Source organism: Rattus norvegicus, chromosome 2 (genome assembly GCF_021556685.1).
Source record: "Rattus norvegicus strain SHRSP/BbbUtx chromosome 2, alternate assembly SHRSP_T2T, whole genome shotgun sequence".
NCBI lineage: Eukaryota > Metazoa > Chordata > Mammalia > Rodentia > Muridae > Rattus > Rattus norvegicus.
The window spans coordinates 60,201,215-60,228,519 of record NC_141535.1 but is presented as its reverse complement, the minus strand read 5'-3'; the positions used below and the strand labels follow the sequence as shown (position 1 = coordinate 60,228,519).

The 27,305-nt window shown below is 38.6% G+C and overlaps 1 protein-coding gene across 4 annotated transcripts; it reads left to right on the top strand.

The window, feature by feature from the left end:
* Positions 1 to 386: 386 nt before the first annotated feature.
* On the top strand, positions 387 to 25,912 carry Il7r (interleukin 7 receptor). 4 transcript variants are annotated; one of them, XM_087618376.1, is made up of 9 exons: positions 497 to 691; positions 4,946 to 5,084; positions 11,062 to 11,197; positions 14,018 to 14,175; positions 17,271 to 17,428; positions 19,057 to 19,225; positions 20,048 to 20,141; positions 21,469 to 21,544; positions 21,913 to 25,912. In XM_087618376.1, exons 3-9 carry the CDS (start codon positions 11,142 to 11,144, stop codon positions 22,408 to 22,410), a joined length of 1,209 nt encoding a protein of 402 aa, XP_087474502.1. In that variant the 5' UTR covers positions 497 to 691; positions 4,946 to 5,084; positions 11,062 to 11,141; the 3' UTR covers positions 22,411 to 25,912.
* The last annotated feature ends 1,393 nt before the right edge of the window (positions 25,913 to 27,305 follow it).

The following is a 27,305-nucleotide window of genomic DNA, read 5'->3' as shown; positions in this document are numbered from 1 at the left end:
AGGTCAAGGAGCATAGGGGGAAACACACTACTATTGTTTTGTTTAAAGAACATATAGTATCAAACTGTCTTTTAGACATTTGTCCTTATACCCATGGATTAGTGCAGCCTTGCCTCTCATTAGAGAAGCTCCTTTCTCACTTCTCTCTCAGAGAGCAGAGAACTGGGTGTGACCATTGAGGGTTCAGCCCTAAGTGGGACAACTAAATCCTAGCATTATCCTAAAACAAGAACCTGCCGAAACAACCATCTGTGGAGCACCAGAAGTTTGTATTTTGGCCTTGTGACCCTGTTACTTTGGGCCCTGAGATCACCTGAACCATCACTTGAAGCCTATCATCTTGCTCAAAAGTAAGCTGTTAAGTTTGAGTGCTGCAAGGAATACTAAGATGCAGACAAAAAAAAGTCACACTCTACCTCTCTGTTTCCTCTACCTCTGCTTACAGCAGCAATCCTTTTGCTCAGACTTCCTGTTTCTGGCACTTGCCTTCTTCTGTGATGTTCATAGTTCCCTGTCTGTGGTTAAGTAGGCACAGAGCTGGGTTTGGTCTCCCCCTCTCTCATTCACTTGCGCACACAAGTGTGCTTCTTCTCTCTTCTCTCTCTCAGAATGATGGCTCTGGGTAGAGCTTTCGCTATAGTTTTCTGCTTACTTCAAGCTGCTTCTGGAGAAAGTGGCAATGCCCAGGATGGTGAGTCATTTCTCATTCCTTTTTGAAAGGATTTCAGGTTGTCTTTAGCATACACGTTTAGGTTACACAGTTCTCTAACAGGCCAGAGCTGGGCAGCAAGAATTTAGCACCAGTTAGGTCGTTTTGTGGGTATTTATCACCAGGACAGAGGGAATGAGGACAATGCTGCAAATGGCTTGTAACTCACAAGAACTGTCAAGGAGCAGTGAATTTGGTTCAAAGTCTGGCTCATAAATGTGGACGGATGCTGGTGCACTCAGAAAAGAAACCTCTTATCAATTCTCTGTTGGGGCTGGTTGGACAAATCTCTTCCAAAATTGTGCCTGCCTGAAAATATAGTCATCATTGTTTTGTTTAACTATGTATGGAGTTCTAAAACCCTAGATATCCATGATAAATTAATGGTCAGAAGCAATAGGTTTGTGAATTCACCAGAATTGTATTTCTAGTGTCTAGAACATAGGAGTCACTTGATAATGTATTTCTTCCAAATACTTTAGCTTCTGCAGATTCATGGTAAATTGCTGATGAATAATTCAGTAGTGTGCTGGGGAAAGTGTCTTCTTTGAAATACACAGGATTGCTTTTATATTCAGCGAATCCATCATATGGTCATCACAATTCTCTTCTGAATCCATAAAATACTTAGATCTTGACTCCTTAAAAATATGCATTCTAATTCCAAGACGTGTTCAAAAGTCTCTGGTAGACAAATGAGCTACATGGAATGTGGATCTCCAATTTGTTTCTACAAATTAATTAAACTGTTCTCTCTCTCTCTCTCTCTCTCTCTCTCTCTTTCTCTCTCTCTCTCTTTCTCTCTCTCTCTCTCTCTCACACACACACACACACACACACACACAAATACAGACATACACACAAACACACACCATTAGAAAAGTGGTATATATTCTGCCTCTCTGCCTCCTAAGTGCTAGGGTTAAAGGCAGGCACCACAATGCCTGACTTATATGTGCATTCTTAAACTGGGTACTGTAGCACATTTCTGTAATCCTGAATCTTAGGAGTCTGAGACAGGAAGGTCATAAGTTCCAGGCCAGCCTAAGCTACATAATAAAAGCTTGTCTCAAAACACATTTATGTTTTCTTTACGGAAAATATCAATACACAGCAGTCTAGAGACTCGGTTTAGCTCTTTAGGCAAATTCCCTTAGTCACGCTTCCTAAGCTTAGATATTTGTGTGACTTTACTTCATAATCAGCAAGGATGGAAAACCCTTGCATTTTTTTTACAAAGAGCGTCATCAGAGTCCCACTCTCCAGCATGACTGAGCATGAGTCACTTTGTGAGGAGAGTCATTATTTCATGTTAAATGTGTGCAAATGTATGGCAGGAAGCATGAGAACTTGCTGCTGTTTCGTGCAATCCTTTACCACTATTTTTTTCCTGTTGGCCATACTGCTGCTTAAAAAAAAAAATAGCAAAAATTCTTGCTGTAAACTGGATTTTCACTTCAGCTTTTTAAATTTCGGGATTTTTTTTTCAGATTGATGAGCATAGCCACCCATATGCATCACATAAGCATGTCAAGATACCTCCTACTTTGTGCTGGAGGCAATCTGCTTTTGTTGTTTTAAAGATAAAGTTAGTTTTCTAATAACTAACAGAGGGTCAGATCAAGCAAAGAAAACTTCAAAAGCCCTGACAGTTCAAGCTCTTCATCAAGTAATCACTCTGTGAGAAGTCTTCTAAATGGCACTGCCTTGCTTATAATATGTATTCCAAATGTTTTAAATTTCTACACTTAGAATTTGTATTTAATGCCTAGATACTTCCTATCGAACGCTGGATGCATTAACTCATTGTTCCACATAATCTCAAAACCACAGTAAGAGTAAAAGCTTCCATCAATATACTACAATCTTTTTTCAAAAGAACTCCAAAGGCTGCATGGATACGTGTGTGTGTGTGTGTGTGTGTGTGTGTGTGTGTGTGTGTGTGTGTGTGTGTGTGAATATGGGCTTTGGGTGTCTGTGCATTCAGTAAGAGAGCCCAGCCCAGCTACAAAGTTAGAACAGCGAAGATCGACATGCACACCCCCTGCATGTGGTACTCTCAGCTAAGAGTTCTTCAGCTCACAGGAGGTAGACTATTCTCCCACAATGGCATGTGACTTTCCCCCATTTTTACAGCAATGATTTTGGTTACAGAGCAGTTGCATGCCGTAAGAACACCTGCTAAAGACTGAATGGACAGTTCATTCAGTCAACGCAGCTGCTTTGAGTGCAGGAAACATGGCGTGGTCAGCTATTTGCATACTGTGTGAGATAACTTGAGACATACTTTGTCACACTGGGTGGTTGGAGTGTGTGGAGGTCTTTTCTTCAGCTGGTGCCTGTCATCGGCTTGAAGTGCACTCTCTCTGTCATCGAAGGAAAGGTTTTGTAATAAAGATGATCCACGGGATGTCTAAACCCAAACAGTAGGTCATCTCTATTACAGAGTGTTGGTGAGAGGCACAAGCGAAGTACAAGACTGTATGAGAGCTGAGAGCTGCTGTGTAAAGGCAGGCAATAACTTATACCATACATAAAGAAACTTGTTGATGTTCCAGCTGTGAAATGCTAGGCTCTGGGATTGCCTAGGAAGTTAAATTCTTGTGAACAGGGACGCCAGTCTGTGTCTAGGTGAGCTCTGAGATCTATTCCTTATTACGGTCACTTTGCCTGGTTGGCCTGTTCACAATCTTTTATTAACCTTTCCACAGACCTTTGGAGGTCATTCATTAAAGTGAATGCAATTGAAACTGCATATAGCTGCTCAGTCACTCATCTGGGGCTATTGTCAGTACATCCTGCTTCCATATGAAAACCAGAAAAGTATAAAATCTCTATTTGGGTGAGATTAAACATCTGAAAGCTGTCAGGGGCTGTCCACACTCCACTATCATGATATAAGCCCGTGATTGCTCTAGATTTTCCTTGTCCTTATTGAAATGTATTTACTGGAAGATTTTTCTGACTTTATTCTCCTATTAAATATAATTATATATACATATATAATACATTGTATATAGTGTATATATGTATATGTGCACACTTTATATATACATATGTGGCTATCTCATATACATATATACACAAATACCTATTCAATCATGGGTTCTATAAGTAGCTTAGGAAATCAAATAATACCTTTGATAAATGGCAGTTACCTAAAATGGCTACACATGCAAAAAAATTCATTTCCCACTTTCTTCTAGAATATTGCTGATATGCATAGAATACAGTAGCTGAAAACAATCTACTCATGTAGGCTAAACCTTCTCGTCATTGGAGTCTACTGTTTTATACTTGCCTCAGTAGGTCATTTAAGATAAGATGCTCTCTGTTGCCCAGAATAGAGCCATCAATATTACTGTTGGGTTGTGATGTCCTTTCAGGGAACAATAAAGACACATATAAAGATGTGAACTTGGAACCAGAATAGTTATTATTATCTTTCATTTGAAAAGAAACTTGGAAGGGAACAAACGAAGACCTGCAGAGAAACCCAGGGTTGGATTAGGTGGCATATAAGTGAAATACAAGATCTCTTATCTGAAACATGTAAACACTTCAGTGTAAAAAAAGATAATTTCAACATTTTAAAGTCTCACTGGGGATTTGTTTATTAACATTTAGTACTTTTTATTTATGCGAGGCATTTCCTTCCCCAAACATGATAGATCACCTGGCTGAAGTGGAGAATATAACCTCAAATAAATATTTTCTAAATACAGTTTTAAAGTGTAACAAAGGAATTCTTATATAAACAAGGAAAGGGGTTTGTCCATGTCCCTTATAATTTTCCAAGATACCAGTCCAATGGTAGAACTGTTTGTATGTTCCTGACACATTCCTCCACTATGACTTTTTTTTCAGTTAGAACACTCTGTAATCTGCATCTGCACATTGAGGTTGGTGTGTGTGTGTTTCTGGAGTGTGTGTGTGTGTGTGTGTGTGTGTGTGTGTGTGAGAGAGAGAGAGAGAGAGACAGACAGACAGACAGACAGACAGCAGAGACAGAGACAGAGAGACAGAGCACATTGAAACTTTTGCTGTGTCTTTGGAATTTCTTTATTTATATATATATATATATATATATATATATATATATACACATATATATATAATCAATCTCCTTCATGTCTGTTACACAGGTGACATTTTAATTAAAGGATATTAGATTTTCAACTGATATATTCATTTGCCTTTGCCCCTTAACAGCTGTGTCTTGTTCTTTCTTCCCAGGAGATCTAGAGGATGCGGAACCAGATGATCACTCCTTCTGGTGCCACAGCCAGCTGGAAGTGGATGGAAATCAGCACTCACTGACGTGTGCTTTTAATGACCCAGACATCAAAACCACTAATCTGGAATTTCAAATATGGTGAGGAGGAATCTGTCTCCTTTCTCTATGTGTTCCTTTCAGGACCTGCAAAGGAGGGAGTGTCTGTCCTAAGTATCAAATGCTAAAATTTACTAGGTTCTCAAAACTTTCTGAAATACTTTGCCCACTGCCAGAAATTAAAGTGAGGCAACTCTCACTTCATTTGTTAGTTCACAGGGACACATGCAAATGGTGGTTTTGATCTTGGAGATTCTACATCCCTCCATATTTCACAGTAATCTAAATAAATGCTGCTTTGCCTAGAACATTCTCTTAAGGCAGTGTACTATTTTCAAATTCCATTATGCAATGTAATTGCTTTGGCTTCTAGTCCCAATGCCAATGTTTAATACGTTTTTGATTTGCAGCAAGTTATGCAACATGTATTCTTTAGTTTCTTCATGTAAAAAAAATGAATGACTTGATCACACAGGAAAGTTATGGTGATTAAACAATTAAATATACGTAAAGAGCTCAAATAAACATCTAATATTTAGTAATGGAGAAAAGACATTAAGTGATAATTCTATGCATATATATCTAAAACACCCACCCTCTTGAAATAGTTTAATTCCAGACAATCTAGTCAATGGAGAATTTCCAGTTATCCATAGGACCAAGTTGATTCTTGGTTTCATATGGCCCTGGAGGAAATCAAACTGCAAGAAAAGCTTTAGGTCTGAAAGTTAATGGAGACCTCAAGGAGCTGAAGCTTCTCCCTCCCTCACCAGTCATCGCTTGTTCTCAAGGTTTATTATCTCTAATATGAGATTCTGACTTGTGGCTATTTCCAAATTCATATCAGATGACCTCCTTTTTTGTAAGTTTCCATATAAGGAAAGTATGTCAAGGTCTGCAGTAGTAAAAGAGGACTTCTTAAGTTCCATGAGCACTAAGGAAGTCCTTTGCCATCTACAACCCAGATAAGCCGTAGCTTCTCACTTTTCTGAATCTATAGCAGCTTCCTGAGTCTATGCACAAGTTTTTCCTGAAGCCATTAGAGGAACAACATCTTGGAGTCGAAATTCACAGCATAACACCTGTCTGGTTTTGTTATTGTATTTTTAGAGCACACTTTCTATGGAGAACAAAAGCATAAATACCCAAGATCTGGAGACATACCCTAGTCAGTACATTTCCTGCTATGCAAGCTGGTGAATCTGAGATGAGATGCCTAGAATCTATGTAAAAGCTGAGTGTGCTATCTGCAATTCCACCCCTGAGCTATGCTGCAGATGAGGGTTATGAAGAGAGATGGATGTGTGAGCTTTACTGGCTACTCAAGCTAGTCCAGTCAATGAGCTCCAGGTTCACTGAGACCCTGTTTTAGAGAGTAGCATGAAGAATGATAGAGGAAGACCCAAGATATTGGCCACTATTCTCCAAAGGTGTGTTCACACATCAACACCCACAGATATATGCAAACACACACACACACACACACACACACACACACACACATACAGGACATACATACATACCCCACACTCAAACCAAAACAAAATACAGATGTCAAGAATTATTCTTACAACTTGATAAATCAGTAAATTAACTCATCTAAGCAATATTCTCAGTTTTTATGGGAAGTAAAATACCCCTTCACACAGAGGTTGTGTTTTCCCACCCAGTTCTTGGTGAGCTGTGATGAACACTGTTGTTTCACTTGACCAAGCCACAGCTGACCTTTGTGTCCACTTTCTTTCACATATTCAATCATGCTCTTGCCCACTGTAACAAACTTCCCTTTACTGTTCCCAGTTCCTCTGACATATATTAGCTTCTCCAGAGCATCGTCACATTATGTTTTCCAGTTGGACAGATATTTCTGTTTCGAAAACCTGCCTTAATATCTGTGTGTGAGTGTGTGTGTGAGTGTATGAGTGTATGTGTGTGTGAGTGTGTGAGTGTGTGTGAGTGTGTGTGTGAGTGTATGTGTGTGTGAGTGTGTGTATGTGAGTGTGTGAGTGTGTGAGTACGTGTGTGAGTGTGTGAGTGTGTGAATGTGAGTGTGTGAGTGTGTGAATGTGAGTGTGTGTGAGTGTGTGTGTGAGTGTGTATTTGTAAGTGTGTGTGTGTTTGTGTGTGTGTGTGTATGGATTAAGGTATACAAGGTGGAAAACAGAAAGTTGATGTCAAATAGCTGAAAAAGATTTCTAGATAACTAACATTTCCGTGAGGCACCTACACTCTCAGAGGGACATTCATGTACCTTCTAGGTTGAGAATATGGTAATTAAACAGTTCTGAATTTGTGTGTTTCTTCTTCAAAAGGGTACTAGGTTTTGTAAAACATTTGTTTTCTTTTAAAAAATAAATGTGTGAAATAGAAGTTGGGATTTACTGAAGTTGTTTACACAGTGATCACTGGTAGATACTAGGATCCTTCTCTCAGAACATGATAAATTTAACATCTGTCCTAGATCCAACCGCCAATCACTGAACAAGAAATGGACTGTTTGTTTGTTCGTTTGTTTGTTTTTTAGTTAACTGATTTCAGGGAGGGATCAGGTTAACAAAGCTCACAGATGTGAATTGCTAGTATACCAATGGGCTAGTTCACAGTGACAGATACAATTATTATGAAGATATAAATACTCATGATTGGCTTTGGTCCAATAGGAATTAATGGGGAAAGGGTGAAGAGGGTGGAAAAGTCCAACAGATTACATACCAGAAAAACCCTAAATTATCTACAGAGTGTCCTACCTTTTCTCCCCTGAAATTTGAGTCAGGTTTCAGGTGTCTTGACCAACAAAGCTCTGGAAGAAGTACTGGGATGAAAGTCCAGCAGTCAAGCTAACTAGACCTATTCCCAGGGTGATGTTCAGACCAGCATCACAGCAACTGTCTTACACTGGGGTACACCTGGTGAATGCCTGGCATGTGCTAGGCATCTGTAAATGGTACTTGATTCTTTCAGTATGAACATTTTTGTGTATGTGGGTACACTGTGGCTGTCTTCAGACACAACAGAAGAGGTCATCGGATCCCATTATAGATGGTTGTGAGCCACCATGTGGTTGCTGGGAATTGAACTCAGGACCTCTGAAAGAACAGTCAGTGCTATTAACTCCTGAACCATCTCTCCAGTCCCCGAACATATAGGGGAAAAAGCAAGGGCAATCTGTTGCTTTTACTACTGCCAATTGGACAATCTCTCAGTGCAATTCACATAAAAATATTATGTTAGCATTCAACAGTCAGATATGTCTTTTGGGGGAGCTCATTCAATTTCTATCAGTTTCCACAAAAGCAATCATACTGTTTCCACGTTTTCTGTACCCTCATATTATTCCCACATACCACCTACAACTTTAATTATGTCACTAATTTTCTCCATGACTGTCACCTTTACAGGCCAACTGATATTATAGCCCTTAGCAGGAATATCTATCAAGTATTGTTAAGTGTTCAGTCCTCTGGACAGTAAACTATATTATCTCTTTAAATTTCGAGTCATATCCTGTCTTTCATGGCCATTTTTGTTGTTTGTTTGTTTGGTTGGTTGGTTGGTTGATTGATTGATTGATTTTGCTATATTTTGTTTTTCTACATTTTCCTTTGGTCTGAACATCTGTTTATGTTGATAAGACAAACACATCCCTCATACTAAACTGCACAAGACTGGGGGAAGAAGAGAATGATGGAATTAAAATTTAGGTTAAATGATCTTTAGCCATCACTCTCTACTTTTAGAACAGGTTTGAGAATGTGACTTAGGGCCAGTGTCCCAAGGAATGGCATACAAGATCAGAATCATGAACTATATATGTACTACTTGAGTAACAACTGTGATCTTCTCCTTGCCGTACATATCCTAGAGAATCTCTGGTCAATACAAATATAATGCAATCCCGAAATCTATGAGCACATAGGTCACTTTAAATTGTTTTCATTACATTTTTATTACATTTAGTGTTTGTATTTGTGCATATGCATGTAGATATGCATGTGTGCATGATTTCATGTGTGTGTGTGTGTGTGTGTGTGTGTGTGTGTGTGTGTGTGTGTGTGCAGTACACAGGTAATACCAATTCTCTCTTTCCATTATAGGGGTTCTGTAGATTAAACCAGAGTCTTACCCACTGAGTTATCTGGCCAACCTCTTTCAGCAGCACATTTTTTCAAAAACTAAAACAAAAATGAAGTTAATCATTCCAACATGTGTTATTTAATTTGATACTTTCAAAAATTATTATTTCAACATGTAATCAATATAAATAGCATGCGCAGATAGTTTGTGCCCCTTTTATAAACATGTGCAAACTATACAGTACATAAATACATTTAGACCATATTATAGTTTGAACTAGCCATATTTCAACTGAGATATATATCTCATATATATATGAGAGTGGTTATTGGATTGAATACTAGAGTTTCAAATCATCTCTAAGTGAGCCAATACAGAGAGACCAAATAAATTTTTGTCACTGAATTGCATACTCCTGCTGGCTATGATGAGTTTCCTCCCATTGTGTAAGTAAAGTTGTAACACAAACAAAAGCTGGCGATTGTAGTCGACTTGCTTTATTTTACCATGCCAGCATGGCTTCCCCTCTACATGGCCAGTTCTTGGATCTTAGGACCTGTCCACAAGGGGCCCAGCATCACAGACAGATATATGGGACTTCTTACTAGTCATCACTTACTAATGTCATTGTCGAAGAAGCAGGTGTATGCCATTTGCAGTCGAGCCTAAATTTCTAAAATACCAAAGAGCTGCTTCAGGTTCATGACATATAACTGAAGAATTTACTCATTTACTTAAAAGATGTTTTAAATTTAAGTAGTTGCTTAGAGCCCACTAGCCTCTGCTTTCTCTACATCACACTGGTACCTTGAGCTCAACAGTTGGTATTTCCCCCAATGCTCTCTCTCTCTCTCTCTCACTTCTGTTCTAATTCAGCAAATCCTGGCAGCCTTTCTATTAAGTGGTTGTTGGTGACAGACTTCTGAGTTTTTCACTCATTTCACATCTGTTCCCTTGTATGTAGTTCACGTTGATGCTTTTTAAATTTTTACTCTTTTTCTAAGTGATACATTTCAGAGAGGACATTGCATTCAACCTACACAGGTACACAGAGATTCTGGGGATGTGGGCTTCTGAAAAACTCTCTATCCTGATAGTCGTTCACAAAAACTAAAATTTGACAGTGGAAAGGGAACAAGGGGAGGGAGGAATAGAGGAAGGATCGGCATGAGGGTTACTAGGAGGAGAGACTGATATTGGGATGGAAAGTGAATAAATAAATTTAATAAATATAAAAATTAATATATATGTATTAAAAATAAACTTACTCATGTAAGTTTTGACCCAAGTCTAGCTTTGCCAAAGCTATGAGGATACCTTTGTCTTCCGGTACAAAAAAAGGGTAGGAGCCATCTAATAAGGATTAAAACTTGTACCATATTCATCCAGTGACTGGCCACTCAGTAGTTACAAAGACGGGGTATAGGAAAATGAGCATCATCTAGACTACAACTCCTGGGCATGTGACCAAATGAAAGAAGTCAAGAATGAAAGAATCGAGTAGTAATGTTTTTACATTGATGAGAACTACTATTGGCTGGCAAAACTAAGACAGGAAAGAAGGGAGGACTCTGGTTTTCCTTAGGAATCAGGTTAATTGTCACACACTCAAAAGGCAACCATTCAGTGTAAAAGAAATATCCTACACCTAGAACTTGACTGACATTTGCATACCACACATATTTCTCAAAAACCACTGAAGACTGACATATCTTGCTATGCACAGTTCCCTCCTCCCACTCCAAACCCTGCAGTGAACTGTGAGCAAAGAAAGTAGGCAAAGTTAAGGGAGTAATGGGGGAGAAGTAAAAATTAAGTCATGCATTCTCATCATAAAAATAAATGATACAGAGCAAAAAAAATGCTAGTTTTGTTCTCTTTTCCCATGTTTCAAGCCTAATTTCCCTCTTTTGAAAAGTGTCCTTGTGAGTTTATTTTCCTGCAGACTCTTTGTTCTTCAAGCCCAGCAAGACATCCTGAAGAGAAGAAAAGCTGGGGCCAGTTGGAAGTAGCGATCTTGGCAGAATGACTCTGTACAAGTTGCTTACACGAAATGAATTCTTCCTACTAACCGATTACATGTGAGTGTGTGTCTTGTGCATTTGTGTGTGTGTGTGTGTGTGTGTGTGTGTGTGTGTGTGTGTGTGTCTGTATGTGTGAGAGGAAGAGACTCTGTCTCGGCTGCCCACCCCTTTGTGTGTGTGTGTCTCTGTGTGTGTGTGTGTGTGTGTGTGTGTGTGTGTGTGTGTGTATGTATGAGCATATGCATATGGATCAGAATGGATTATAAGTCTTGGGAACTAAGGTTTGGTGATTTCTTTGGTGAACTGAGTGCCTTTCTTGGTGTGTGCTCAAGATATGGTTACTCTGAAAAACTGAAATATTATCTTTTACATTATTTTATTTTTATGGCTTAACTTTGTATTTAGATGTGAGAAATGTATAAAATCGTATAGGATTAAGGATCATATTTATATACTGTGCTATTTTAAGCCATCTGTGTTCATTCTTCTGTTTTTTCAGTAATGTTTTGTTTTTTCTATACTTTCATTCTACTGATAAAACATTGATAAGTAGTATATAAAATAGTAAAGGCTCTAATTTATAAGCAGCAAATTTGTTTGCACAGCAAAACAGAGCAGGCGCAATTTATTTAAATTTCTTCAAACACCTGTCTGAAATGTTTTGTAATTTCCAGTACAAAGTCCTTGAATATCCTTTATAAATTTTATTTCTAAGTCTTTTATCTTTCTACTATTATCTCAAAGGAACTATCATTTTTAAACTTCATTTTCTAATTTTGTGATGCTATCCATAGAAATACAGCTAGCTTTTTTCTGGTGGCTTTGATAGATTCAATTATTTCCTTTAATTATGTTGGAAGTCTTTATAAATGTCCATATTAACAGATAGGTTTTTTCTGCAAATGAATTTGTTTTTTTCTTTTCAATTCTGCTTACACTTGCCTTTGCTTCTCCTCTCCTGTGAACTGAGGAGGAGCTCCAGTGTGCTGCTGTGTCTGAGTGTACAAAGAGAACTGTCTCTTGTCCTCATGTTTGCCATTATGATTATATTAAATTTTTATAATTGCATTTCACTGAGTTGAACAACTGTCTTTATTCAGTTTCTTGTTGGTTGGGGAGTTTTTAATCATGAATAAATATGTGATTCTATCAAAAATTCTGCTTCCATGAGAGATGAGTGACTTTTTCTTCTGTCAGTGTGGTCAGTTATGCTGATTGACGATTGAACATTGCACCTGCTCTGTTTTGCTGGCACTCACCGCACCTGACATGATACAGTATGATTACTTTGAAAACCATACACACATTTTGAAATTATTATTCTTTAATCTCTTTTTACAGGCCAGTCATTACCCCATCCTGGTCCACCTTCTGACAGTTCCTCATCCCATTCCTCCTTCCCCTCATGCCCCAGCCCAGTCTCCAAGAGGATGGCTCCACCCCACCAGACCTCCCCACTCCCTGGGACCTCAAGTCTCTTGAGGGTTAGGTGCATGTTCTCTCTCTGAGGCCAGACCAGGCAGACCTCTGCTCATGTATACATTTTTTTAGACACTGTTTTAGATGCCCTATGCTGGCTCAGTCTCACTAAGTGGTTGAGGATGGTCTCAAACATCTAGTATTCCTCCCTCTATGTTTGGAGCATGTTATTACAGGTATATTCTGCCATGGTAGAATTATGTAGGGCTTTGAGGAAACTAGGTAAGTATTCTACAAGTGAGTCCTTAATCCTATGTATACAGTCTGGAGAGATGGTTTTCTTTCCTATATTTTGGTAGGTTTGGGTGCCAATTATAAATGGTCTTCACAGAATAACATAGATCGTCTCTATTTGGGGAAGAAATTTGGTGGTATTGGCACTGTCTTCCTTAACCACTTGCTAGAACTCAGCATCCTTTAGCCATCAAGCACGTAGTTTTAATTGTGAGGGTATGTATTAATATGAATGTGACTTGTATTGAGACATTTAATTTGTATGAGGTTAAGTTTTAAGAATGCTTTCACTTCAAAAATTCATGTTCACTCTCACAAATTGTTATATGTCCTATAGTTTTAGTATCTATGTAATATAAAATTGTGTCTCCTCTGACATTTCAGATATTAGTAACTTCTAATCTTCTACCCAGAGTATCATAGAAGTTCTGTGTAGACAGTGCTGGACTCAAATCCACAGCAATCCTTCTGCTTTAGACTCTCAAATGTTAAGATTACAGTCATGATCTGCCACGCAGAACTTCGATTCCTTTTCTTGACCTATCTTGTTGAGTTCTATTAGCCAAAGTCCTTATGATCCTGGACATAGTGATACGTGCTTTCAGCACTATGTGGGATCTCTGTGAGTTCAGAGCCAGTCTATATAATGAGTTTGGGACTATATAGAAAGGTTTCTGTCTCAAACAACAAAAAAATACACAAAGGCTCTATGAAAACACCTTAGCTTACTTATTAAATATATGTAGTTGTATATATAAACCTTTCCAGCCAATTTAGCATTCCCTTTAATCCTATCCGAAGTAACAGTATCAACATTTCTTACAGTTATATTTTTCATTTGTCCCCAAGAGACATTGATTACTTTTTTATCTGAACAAAGTTTTTGCTTTTTTAATGATTAATTCTAAGAACTATATAGATCTTGCTCCTAATTTCCATAAGCACGCTTTCACCACTTCAAAATCATTTGCACATAATAATTGTAACAGAACAGAAAGCTCTGTTATTTAAATTCACTCTTATTTTTCTCCTCAGCATTAGCTCACCTACTTACATACCTGTGGACACTAAAATTGAATTCATATAACTAAAGGAACAATGTTACTTTAATTGTATGCAGAAAGTTATACCTCAATAAAGACTTATAACTTTTTGTTTCTACAGTGGGGCTCTTCTAGGCATAGATTGCCTAACTCTTAATAAGCTACGAGAGATGTATTTTATAAAGACATCAAAATTCTTACTGATTGGTAACAGCAGTGTATGTGTGAAGCTTGGAAAAATGGATGTAATTTGCAAAATTTTGGACATAAGCACAATAGGTAAGAAAGTGTGTGTAATGGAATGGCTTCCATAGTTCAGACAGCTGCTGAGATAAATCTGTGCTTTCAGAGTGATAAAAATATGCAAGTCATGAAAACATTTTGTAATAGACAATAGCAACTTTTCTGACTCATTTTTAAGAAATGAAAATTTGACACTTGAATCATGAATTCCTACTGTGAGAAACTATGCTGAGAATATTCAAACTCAGCTATGAAAGAGAGGGTTTGACATCAGTATAAGGAATGTAACTGAAGCAGGCCATCTGCCACCTTCCCATATGTCTTTCCTTTAATTCATTCACTTCACCTGAAGATCTTGAGATCTTTTCTCCATAGTCACATCATATGCCAAATGTGTATGGCTCAATTAATCATTTAAAAATACGTTTTCCATATTTTTCAAAGTTCTATAAGTGAAAGAGAACTTAGGTGTGGGAGATAAATGAATGGATAGATAAGTAAATGATAAATGGATGATAGGTAGCTAGATAAATCAATGGATGACAAATAACTAGATAGGTAGATAGGTGATAGATAGATAGATAGATAGATAGATAGATAGAAGATAGATAGATAGATAGATAGATAGATAGATAGATAGATAGATAGATAGATAGGATATATAGATAGATACATAGATATAATATAGTTATAGATACATAGATATAAGAACTGGGTCCTCTGATTGGGACAGTGGTGTTTTAAAATCTTTAGGATAAGCTAGAGGTTATAAGTGCGGGTTAAGTGTGGATGTTGCTGAATTGGGTCTAAGTTCTTAAGGTAGAAAACAAGAATTTATTGCATATTTGAATCAAACTTGTTTCTGAAAGGAATTTATACCTTTGAACTAAAGGTTTTTTACTGACCAGACAGTGCCTACTGATTATGGAAAGTGTCACTCCAAATCTACTCATTTACATTTTAATCACATCTTTAAAATATCGTTAGATTGTTATTTAGCTTTTAAAAAGTAAATACCATAGCATAGCCATTATGATCTAAAATATAATTATTTTTCCAAAGAGATTAAGTGAGGAGTGAAACATTGATTTAACCTAGAATACACATAATTATATAATAGTGAAGGCAGTTATATTTTAAGTTAAACTATAATTCGAATTAATGCAATGGCATATTAACTATTTTATTTTTCTGCCTCTGGAAATTTACAAGTGAAATATATATATAGAAAAGCATTCAGCATAATCACATACATGTAAGTTTTGCTGGTTTTAAAGTCTATGACCCCTCTTCTCAATATCTCTTTCACTATTCTAAAAGAAAACAGAGCTATGAGATACAGTGGGAAAATTACCCCATCTTTGTTTAATGATGATAATAAAGAGGAAAATAGAAGTTCTATGTCTAAACAATGTCTTAGGGAGAGAGCAGAAGTCACAGATGGCTTAACAGGTTGACGACACAAAAGCTAGGCTGGCATGAATAGCAGAGGATAGACGCCAATGAACAAGATCTTTGCGCTTTGAGCATGAGCAAGTTGGTGTTTACTCATTTGGAGATGATATTTTTCTACAGATCAGTGCTTAATTTGTGCACTGAACAAAGGCACCATATTGAAAGGCTAGTCACTCAGACTGCTAAGGTATTTCTCTTGAAGAGTGAGGTAGCAATTGTTGATCATCTAAGAAAGCACTTCAACATCAGGAGATGTTCGCTTTCTTGCATTAACCATCTAAGAACACAAACTTCTGCAGCTATGGGAGCAGAGAGAGCACACCCACAGGATCTGGGGATTCCTGCTCCAAACATAATCCTGGTTCCAAAATATCTAGTGTTCATGAAGGACCGTGAGACATCTTCCACAACAGACCTCAAGACTAACCTCTTACATGAGAGGCAATGAGGGGAGAACAGCTCCCCAGTGAAAGAGGTGGTGTGGGTCTCTGGGGGGTTCCTAGAAAGTGCTGCATCCCTGAACAAGTATAACAATAACAACAACAACAATAACAACAACAACAACAATAATAATAATAATAATAATAATAATAGGATTATTTCCTCCTAATTCCTCAAGAGACAGCTCATTCACTAAATTATCTTTTCCACAAATTTTAAACTAAATGCTCTCCTGACTAATACCTAGAACCAGAATCCTAGTCACCTGCAACTTTCTCTCCCACCTCCATTTCTTCACAGAGGCCCAGCCTACTGTCCTGCCTTCCTGCTTTGTTTCGGACACTGATAAAACTGTCTCAGGCCAAAGCTAGACATAACAGACTGACACAGATGTTTTCCTAGAAAAATCAATACTTTTCTCTGGGTTTGTGCGGATGATGTGTTAGCTTTCTCCTTCCAGTAGTGTATCTTACATGGCAAATTATTTCTAAACAGCCTCTCTATGAGGCAGGCAGAGGCCTATGAAGCAAATAGGTTTATTTAGCTAAAATTGACAGAAGAAAGTCTGGAGGCCACTCTGGAATTTGTTAGCCAGGGCCGGGATGAAGACTCCACATTTGTTTGTATTTGAGGTGAGGGCCAGAGGTCTCCGATCTATCCTTGCACTTCTTTTACCGTGAAGCCCATTAGTAACACATTCTCTTGTATTCTGATGTATACAGGTGATGAGATTTATTTTATGACCATTTAGAACTTCCTCCACACTGTGACCCAATTTTCTTTCCCCTAGGACTTCAGTATATAGAAAGAGACCAAGATGAGATTTATACATGGAAGGATTTAGGGGCCAAGATTGGAACTGAGACAGTTCCGTCTACTCACAACACTCAAAAGGCCACACCAGCCACAGAAAGGGTGTGGCAGTGCTGTCTGGATGTGAATCAAGGAGAAAGAACATTTGGCTTTGTGAATGATCAGCTCCTAAAATAGAAAGCTCTGGATGAGTTTCAGAGCAGAGGGCTTTAGAACATGTAGTTATCAACAGTGAATGGAAAAAGAGGTCAGGAATTTGAAAGAGGGCAAGCAGGGTATGTGGGACGGTTTGAAGGGAGGCCAGGAAAGGGGAAAATGACACAATTACATAATTTTTAAGTGTACTTATGTCCTTTTTGGCTCCATACACAGATTTCATTTCTTTTCTCTTTTCTTCTTCTTCTTCTTTTTTTTTTTAACAGTTAAACCTGAGGCGCCTTCTAACCTGAAAGTAGTTTATCGAAAAGAAGCAAATGACTTTTTGGTAACATTTAATACATCTCACTCAACAAAGAAATATGTAACAGCATTAAAGCATGATGTGGCCTACCGCCCAGAAAGGGGTGAAAGTAACTGGACGGTAATGTAAATCAATTGTGTTCATAAAATAAATATCATCTTGTTCTGTTTTTAGAATTTAGTCTTCACTCAGAGCGGTCCCCACAGTCCTACACCTTTAAGACCCCACAGCTCCTGCATCTTCTTGGCTGCTCTTCATTGAACTTACTTTAGTTTTTCATTATGGTTTGAACTTAGACAGGAATGGATGCGCAGACAAACCTGATCCTCGCTATACAAAGCCTCCAGTGTATGGAATGATCAGGAAGAATAATGGTTTTGCATAGCACAACCAAGAAGTAGCCACGATTTTTTCCCCTAGGACTTTTTGGCGGCAGCAGGAGGTCAGCAGAAGAAAGGGTGGAAGGTTTTTCTGTCACTTTGTTTTTATGTTAATGCCTAAGGATTCAGTTGCAGAAGGAACAATTTGCTTTTCCGATCTCTTCATTTTCTGGATGTTTAGTGGGCTTCCTCATGATCTGCTGAGGTTAAAATGATCTTTCTGGGCTTATCTTTTGTTTGGGAGATGAGCTGGGAGAGAACGGATCCTGGGCAGTTGGGATTCTCTTCATCTGCCAGCTTAACCTCAGCCCTCCCTATTTCAAATAGATAAACAGAAGATGGCTTCTCTTTTTCAAGAACAAAAGAATGCTCATATATGCCCGATGCCCCTTTACTCAAGCTGGGTCATTGGTGGCACTTTGCAGTATGCTGAGGCATGCCACTTCCAGATGTGCATTTCCATCAAAGCCATCTGTTGACTTCCTCTATCTACTCCACAGCCACATGCAAACTGGATGGCCTTCATCCTACCTTCTTTCGTTCATCATCTGACCATGCTACCAGTGCAAAAGCAACATTAGAAGAAGAAAGGATTATGAATAGATGGTTCTAAGACAATAAACTTACTGTCTATTAAAAAAAGTAAATTAAAATGTCTGACCTCTATTTGAGGCTTACTTGTGTCAATACACACTAATGTAATTGCTAAGTCAAATAAAAAATTAGCATCAAACGACTACAGAACTGCTAACAGATGGTCTGTCTACATACACTTGTTAGTTAATCATCAAGAAAGAGACAAACATTACAACAGGTGAATGAGCAGAAAACTTAGAAAGCTGTCATAAATAAGAAATATATGAATTCAATTAACGTAGTCAAGTAAATACAAATAACAATGGGATACTACTTTTGTCTGTAAAATCAATATAATATCTTTTTCTTAAAAACAATACAGTGTTGGAAAAATCATATCTTTATTATTATATATGGTGTAAAATGTTATCTTTCTGGACAGAAATGCCTTGTTCACTGCCTACCATATGTTTCCCTTTGGTGCATGAAAAGAGATAGAAAGAAAAAGGAGATACTGGAGTAGAAGAGGTAGCTATGAGCCTAGGAGGGGGTTATACCCTCCAAAGTGAGAGACAATAATTCAGCTGAGTACCGACCCTCACCTACTATCATTTAGAGCCTGCCCCTCATTCTGCTCCTCAGAAACTTTGCAGAGTTCAACTCCTTCATCTAAGGAATATGAAGGAACTGCCACAGACTACCAACATGACTAAAAGGGTTCCTATTACAACTGAGAGGTCTAGCCAACATGTCTTTTTGCTTCTAATAATGTAACTTGTTTTTTCACCCTAGCATGTATATTTATTCCATACAAGAACAACAATCCTACAGAGAAAACTACAACCAAAAGCAGTGTATGAAATCAAAGTCCGATCCATTCCCAATCATGAATACTTCAAAGGCTTCTGGAGTGAGTGGAGTCCAAGTTCTACCTTTGAAACACCAGATTCCAAGTATCAAGGTAGGCAAAGGCTGTAAAATCCCTGTGCCTTCCCCATGACTTTATATTCTGAAGTGTGGCAGAGAGAGGGAGCAGAAGATCGCTGGGACACTGGGAGCCCTCTTTACTTTCTTTGGAAAATTGTCTGCCTGCCACCTTAGCCATTTTTCTGGACTGAGAGCAGTGGGAGCTGAGCCATAGTGCCAGATAATGGATATAGCAGATTGTCTCGACGTCACTGTCTTAGGTTCTCAGGAATCTACTAATGAATCTGCATGAACTTCTTACACACTTTGCACCTTTGTCAGGGGTCATGGCTGATCTTTCTGTGGTCCCTCTAGGTAATAAATATCTTTGCTAATAGAAAGGGAGCAGGTCAGCTTGAGTATCTATCACATCTCCCCTCCTAGAACAATAAAGATGCTATGGGGAATGTCAATAGTCAGAGAAGCCAGAGAACATACCTCAGCACAGTGCCCAAATCAACTTACCTAAAGCTTCTATTTGAGGAGGATGGAGGTTTTCCCTGCTGAACCAGCTTCACACTCTCACTCTGGAACTTGTGTAGCCTCAGGATGAACCTCTTGTTTAGACTTGTTTCCCTTTGGGTATGGATAGTTGGATGCAAGTTTTTAGGCCATCATAAAAGGTCTGTATATTTCATGTAGCTGATGTTCTTGCCATGGTCACCAAGATCAGCACCACTCTTCCTGTCTATCAAAGAACTGTTTCTAAGAAACAATTAGGCGAGACTGTGTTATTAAGTAAAGTCAAACCACCCCAAATATATACCCCCACTTTATGCTTACTGAATACTAACTATGATCTCTCCTTACATTCCAGGGGGATGGGATCCGGTTTTGCCAAGTATCATCCTTCTGAGTTTGTTCTCTATGGTTTTGTTGGTCATTTTAGCCCATGTGCTATGGAAAAAAAGGTGATTTTCTTTAATAATCAAGAGAGTTATTTGTGGAGCCCCAGAAAAGCAGGACGCAGCTTCCACTTACTGATCTAGAAAATTTTTAAAAAGACTTGACATTTCCAGAATTACAGTGGCAAGTATACACTTTCCTATTCCTAGGTCCCAGTCAATTTACTGTAGATGATCTCAGAAGAGGTAAAAATATACAAACTAGATATAAGACAAACATTATTCCACAAATATTAATTGTGTCTCTCTATGTGTGTGTACACATGTGTGTGTATCTGTGTCTGTGTATGTACACATGTGAATGTGCATGACTGTGTGTGTGTGTGTGTGTGTGTGTGTGTGTATGTATGTGGTGGCTGTCTGTGTATATGTTTGTGTTCATGTGTGTACACATGCAAATGTGTACTGGCCTACTGGCATCCAAACTCAATACAGATTATCTTCTACCTTGTCTTTTGAGACAGGGTCTTCCACTAAACATGAAACTCACAGTCTCAGTCAGACTAATTGGCCCCTACCATTCCAAACATCCTTGAGTTACAGATATATGTTATCATGCATTGCTATCCAAACTCAGTTCTTCAGGGTTGTATGGTAAGAAGTTTGTTTATTGGATTATCTCCCTAGGCCATGACCCTCACCCCAATAAGAATTATTTAAAAAGTGTTTTCTAGTGCTTTTCCCACAGCCTCCTAAAGGCAGAAGAGGTGATTACTCATGCTAGTGTAGAGTCTATTTGATCTCATGACTTTCTGCACACAAATTCGCAAGATTTTTGTATTCTACTCTGTGGTAGAATCATGCCGTGTGAAATTACTCAGTGTTCTAGGAAGATGCCCTCAGCACAGGGCTACATATTCCTAGGACAAAAAGTACTCCAATTTGAAAAGTGCTACCATAAAATAATTCCCTTGAATGGCTTAGAATGCATTCCCAATTTCCACTGGAATTAAAGCAAAACCTTTACTTCCAGTAAGGACAATGAATAAGACAACAATGCCAACATTGAGCATTAAAGACCAGGTCCATTTTAACTCCATATCAACACCAACAGTGCCTCCCTGCAAACCCCCCTCTTCTCTTTGGGGCGCTTTGCAACATAATTCCAATGTCTTGTTCATAGTAGATCAATATCAATGAGCTCTGTTCTATCTCTTCCTTAAATCAAGAGCAAGATACTGTCAGAGAGAATAAGATATATTTCCACAGTTGCTCTCTAGCAGTAACAGAGCCAGTACCAGAAAACTGTTTTCCCTCAAATAAGGGGAAAGAGATGGCCATGTGCCTTCTCCTTCTGCCGTTTGTTTCATGTATGACTGTTCTCTGGTTTTAGGATTAAACCTGTTGTATGGCCTAGTCTTCCTGATCATAAGAAAACTCTGGAACAACTATGTAAGAAGCCAAAAAAGGTAATTGCTTGAGGTGGAGAAATACCATAATGTTGAAATCTTAATCTAAGAGAAAAAAAGAGAAGGGGAAACAAACACTCAACTTTTGGTCTTTCGTTTATCTCATAAATAAGACTCCTTACAAGACTCTGAAGAATAAAACCAAGATACACAAGGCAGGGGGTTGGAGGAAAAAAACAATGTTTACTTCAAACCTGTCATATCACAGCTCAGTCGAAATGAAGCCAACTGAAGACCAAGCAGTTTGTTTTCTCACATGGTGCTGTAAATTGTGTGAGAAAGTTTCTTAGACATTTTTTATTTTCCTGAATCAGTTGTATAGTAGCTCCTCTTTCCATTGCCACCAATGCTTCTGTCTTTCTCTGCAGAATTTGAATGTGAGTTTCAATCCTGAAAGTTTCCTGGACTGCCAGATTCATGAGGTGAATGGCATTCAAGCCAGGGATGAAGTGGAAAGCTTTCTGCAAAATGATCTTCCTCCACGGCCTGGGGAGCTGGAGAAGCAGGGACATAGAGCAACTGTACACGGTGCAAACTGGCCATCTGAGATTTCAGGCAGCACACCAGAAACGTTCCGAAGAGAATCACCCCTAAGATGCCTGGCTAGAAATCTAAGCACATGCAATACCCCTGCATTCCTTTCCTCTAGGTCCCCTGACTACAGAGAAGGTGACGGAAATAGGTCTCATGTGTATCAAGACTTGCTGCCAAGCTCCAGAAACACAAATGGCACTGTCCCTCAACCATTTCCTCTCCAGTCAGGAATCCTGATACCAGTTTCTCAAGGACAGCCCATCTCTACTTCTTCAGTATTGAATCAAGAAGAAGCATATGTCACTATGTCTAGCTTTTACCAAAACAAATGAATTATAAGAAACCTGAGACCCCTTCCACAGAAAACCAAATGATCACTGAGATGGAAAGTCTGGAATGCTTGTCTCCCTCATAGCTCTTAGAAGAGAAAGTCAACATGGACTTGCTACACATCTTCAGCATTCTAAGAAATCATTTTGATCTCCTAGCTCAAAAGCATTTATTCAAAGCAGGAAGAATCTGCTTTCCCCTTGTTGGATTAGTCATATGAGTACAAATGACCCAATTAAAATTGTAAAACTCAATTAAATGAAGAGTAAAGGGAAAGATAGAAGGAGGTGAATACAGGAAGAAGAGAAGGATGTCAGTGGTGGGTCTATCATTAGGACTTACTATATATCCAGCAGTACACAACGGCTCTCATTTCTTCCTCACAATAATACTACAATGTGGGTTCATCCATTAGAATTGTTATTTTCTTTGTCATAGATGCTGAAGTTGAAAGTGGAAATTTTTAAGTAATGTCCAGGTTTTTCTTCCAGCAACAGATGAAGCATGCATTCCAACTTCAACCCTCCTTGGCCATGAACCTGTCCTACTACTGAGTATCAAACATCACCACTAAGTGGGTGGTTACAGTCAGAATCCAAACTGGGTCATTTTGGAAAGGGAAAGTTAGAAAAAATTAATAGCAAGCATAAACTGTATCTTTCTTAGAGAGATGTGGATACATGGTCACTTCACGTAAAGTGTCTATGAGGATGAACATAGAGGACAAAATACACTTATGGGAGTGAAATACCGTGACCATGTGTCAAAGGAAGTGGGAGAAAGAAAAAAGGCACCAAGCTCATTTGATTTTGTTTTCTTTCATTTGAAAACGAACCCAAAAAGTAATAAGTTATAAGTCAAGAAGTTCCAGAGTCAGTTATCTAGACCATGATCTTCCTGCTGCTATTACCCATCGGCTTCCCTGTGAGATCGTATGGGGAGCTATGGCCAACCTACATCAGAGCAACATTTAACAGTGAGTAGATGTCTCCTCCTGTGACACCATTACACCATTACACCTTACCCCAAGTTCTACAGCCTTGGATATTGCCTAAACTACAGGAAGAAAGGGCTGTGCACACCTCAGTGATTATCCCAACTGAAACTCTGTTTGTGGAAGCATAAAGAAGATGGGTAAGTTACTCAAATGCAAATGTTGATTCATGACTGCAAGCCACAATCTTGAATCCCTGCTGTGTATGGCCAATCTCCTAAAGAAAACAACAAATAACTGAAAGACACCGTGATTGGGTGCCTTAGCATTAAAATTCTTTGTTTCAGTGTTGACATTGGTTGTTTAAATCGGTGTGTCTCTTCGGTCATGTATTATATCTATGCATTATATTCAGATAACTACAACTGCTGCTAATGCTTGATTATATACTCAGGAACCACATGCCATGTAACATTACTGGTTTGTTCTGCCATTTTTCCTCTTGATATTTAGAAAGGAAGACCAAAACTCTTGGCCAGAGACAGTATGCAAAACAGAGATGTCAAGAACTATGTCTAAATAATGTGAAATACAATGAGAAATAGGTAACAAATTTATCAACCAACTATTTCTGGATCCAGAGAATCTCTAGTTATTCAATTTATTTTCTATAAGCCTTTGTCTCTCTCTTCATCCAGACTTCCATGGGAATTTTTGCCTTCAAATAAAAGAATGGGCAAATTTCTGGGATTGACACAGTGCTGGTCTTTTTCTTTTCTTTTCTTTTCTTTTCTTTTTTTAGCTCAGCATTTTTTTTCTCCAGTGTTCTTTCATACATCCACTACAATGAAGTTCTCTGGGTTGACTGTACACTTTTTAAATGAATTAATAGTATTCTGTAGAGCTATTGCATAGATAAATGTATGGTATGCATTACCATTTCATGTTTAACTAAATGCTAAGGAACTGTATGTCTGTAATGTACTCTGTGACTATGAAAACTACACATAAATAAATGGGCTCTATAGTTCAGCACAGACCTCTTTACCTACTTAAAATGTTCCTAGGCCATTTAATGTGTTACTATTTTCAGAGAGATATTTTTAAGTAATTCAATAATGAACTAATAGCAATATGTTGAGACTCCATTCTGCCTTACTTTTACACTCTGCTAGCCACTAAACAATGGGATGAGATACTCCAAGCTCACAGTTATATGGAAAAAAAGAGACTAGTATTAAAATATATCACACTTATGTTTTATGCCAAATATCAGTCAAGATTCTTAGCATTTAGCAAAATAAGTGCATTTTAAGAAGAAAGAGAGTTTACTCAAATATTAGATGGTTCCCAGACCCGCTGGAAGGGTGAAGAGCCAGTCTTGCAGGCCACAGCGTCTCCCTATATCTCTGAGACTGACGCCTTCAGAAACTAAACATCGTTACTTTCCCTGGGGGCACCTGCTCCTGGGAAGTCTTAGTGATGACACCCAGTGACTTCACACCACAGATTGCTGGAGTATAACAGAGCCAGAGCCTGTGGATGACAGCAGCAAGTTTTGCCCTTGTGTGGGCCACAAAGAACTCCTGACATTTAAGTATACAGTAAATGCAGGCAATTGCTAAGGGATTTGGGGCAAATCTCCAACATACAATGAAGATTCTACTTCTAGGAGAGAAGAAAAGAGAAACAAAACCAGGTAAAGAGGCTGAAGAGATGACTCAATGGCTACAAACACTGGCTGCCCGCCAGTTTCAGAGGACCCAAGTTCAATTCCCAGTATTCCTATGGTGATTCAGCACTGTCTGTAACTTCTTTTTTGCAGAAGTCCAACACCCTATTCTGGCTACCCAGAGCACCAGGCATGCATATGGTACACAGATGTAGATGCAAACAAAACACCCACACACAGATAAAATAATAATTTTTAAAATATTTAAAAAAATGGGTAAAGACTATATGGAAGAAGATCCAAACAAGGACAACGTGAAGGTCACATTTCATAGGGTAATGCAAGGCACTGGAGTGGGACAAGTATCTGAGCCTGGAGATGACATGGGGTTTCTCTCATTGTAGGGAAAGTATAGTGGTCCATGGAGTTGTGACAGAAAGCACTGGGAGGAATGTACAAGTATAGGAACTACCATAGTCATTGCTGACTCAGACTTAGCTCCACTAACTGCAGAAAGGAAGAGAAATCACATTTTCATGGAAATAACACAATTCATCTTGAATGTTTACTTAAAGCATGTCTGTATATTCTATGTTATGTTGGTCAATTTGGGCTACTTAAACAAGGCATTGTAGTACAAGTAACTTAAAAACAATTGAAAGTCATTTCTCACAGCTGTCATGGAGTTCTGATGAAGGCTCTGAGTCAAAGAGCACTGAGTTCTCACTGTGCCTTACATCATGGAAGGTGTTCCTAAGGACCCTTGGACAGACTTTAAAAGGTCCTACTTCAAAGAAGAAAAAACTTCTATGTGAATTGTGAGGACTGCAGCACATTACAAGGTCATTCATCCTAGGATATGGTCATAATTTCTTCAATAAATGCACTGAACAACAAATGACCCTCTTTAACTTTTTATTTCTTTAGAATGAGAAACGACTTCAAGATCATTGAAGAGACAGAAAGAGTCCCGTCTTTAAAAACATATATTTGCTGCCCTTAGAATTTCTGCCAATGTTTTGCTACTCAAATTTTTTTAGCAATGTTCTTAGATTGTAGAGCTATTACGTCCTCAGAATTTTCAAGGTCATTCTCTTAGCTCGAGAGCTGCCTTTCATTGCATAGTCATAATTCATTAGCTCCCTAACTATCATTATAACAAGTTCTACTGCCTAAAACAAGAGGCAACATCTATAACTATCTTTTGTGAGCAAAGATGTGATTAAGCACAAGCAGTCGTGCAGAGTGTATGCACCCTAGTCTTAATGTATTTAAAACAAGATGAATAGAAGCAGTTCACTCAGTGAGCGGTGTGGTAAAGTCATGTTTGTGAGCTGCTACTTGCCTAAGAGCAAGTGTTTCAGAGGGTCTAAAGGCCGGGACTAGAGAGGAAATGACAGAGTTGACGGAGGACAACAATTCAGCATACAATTTGATTGTTGTTATTCAGCCTATAGGGGCTGAGTATGCTTGTAAAAATGTGTGACCTTAAGAACTTCGTGGGGTACATCGTCTCCCACTGAGGCCAAACAAGGCCCAACAAGGCAGCCATGGGGAGTGAGCTTCATGTCTGCTACAGATGTGCTGGGAGCCTCCTTCCAGCCCATGTATGTCCTTTAGTTAGGGGTATAAGAGGAGGGACTCTGTGAGACAGCGACCAGGAAGGAAGGGGAGCAGCATTTAGGATAGATAGATGGAGGGAGGGAGGGAGGGAGGGAGGGAGGGAGGGAGGGAGGGAGAGATGAAAAAAGAATTTCATGTGAGAGCTGGAGAAATGGCTCAGCATTTAAGAACTTACTGTTGCAAAAGACCTCAGTTCAGTTTTCTGTACCCACGTGGCAGCTCAAAACTGCCTATAACTGCAGGTCTAGGGCATGTGTTGTTCTCTGACTGAGACTGCTGTGTGATCATAGTGCACCTAAGCTCACACAGGCACGTGTACACACATGTACTTAATAATTTAGCAGCCCAAGTTGACACTCTATAAGTTACGTTCTCATGATGAAGATACCACTTTCCCTTGCTCTTGTGTGGGAATTCTGCCTCCCCACATCATCTGGACATCTGAGTATACCTGAAAGTCTAGTAAAAAACTCAATTTCTAGAATGCAAGTTTCTCTATGGGGGGCTTTCTTCTGACCCAGACTTAGTTTCCAATACTAGGATACAAATCAGACATTGCAAAGGTCTATATTAAACATGAAAATTGCCCATATCTGACCATTTTTAAGTACAAAAATATTGGTAAAGGTAAAATTCTACAAGGATCTAGAAAGAATTAACACACATAC

Excerpts from the sequence above, each read along its gene's own strand:
- Il7r (XM_087618376.1), top strand. The coding sequence starts at position 11,142 with ATGACTCTGTACAAGTTGCTTACACGAAATGAATTCTTCCTACTAACC. Across the intron at positions 17,429-19,056 it reads GGGGTGAAAGTAACTGGACG|CATGTATATTTATTCCATAC; the intron begins GTAATGTAAATC and ends TTTTCACCCTAG. Across the intron at positions 19,226-20,047 it reads ACCAGATTCCAAGTATCAAG|GGGGATGGGATCCGGTTTTG; the intron begins GTAGGCAAAGGC and ends CTTACATTCCAG.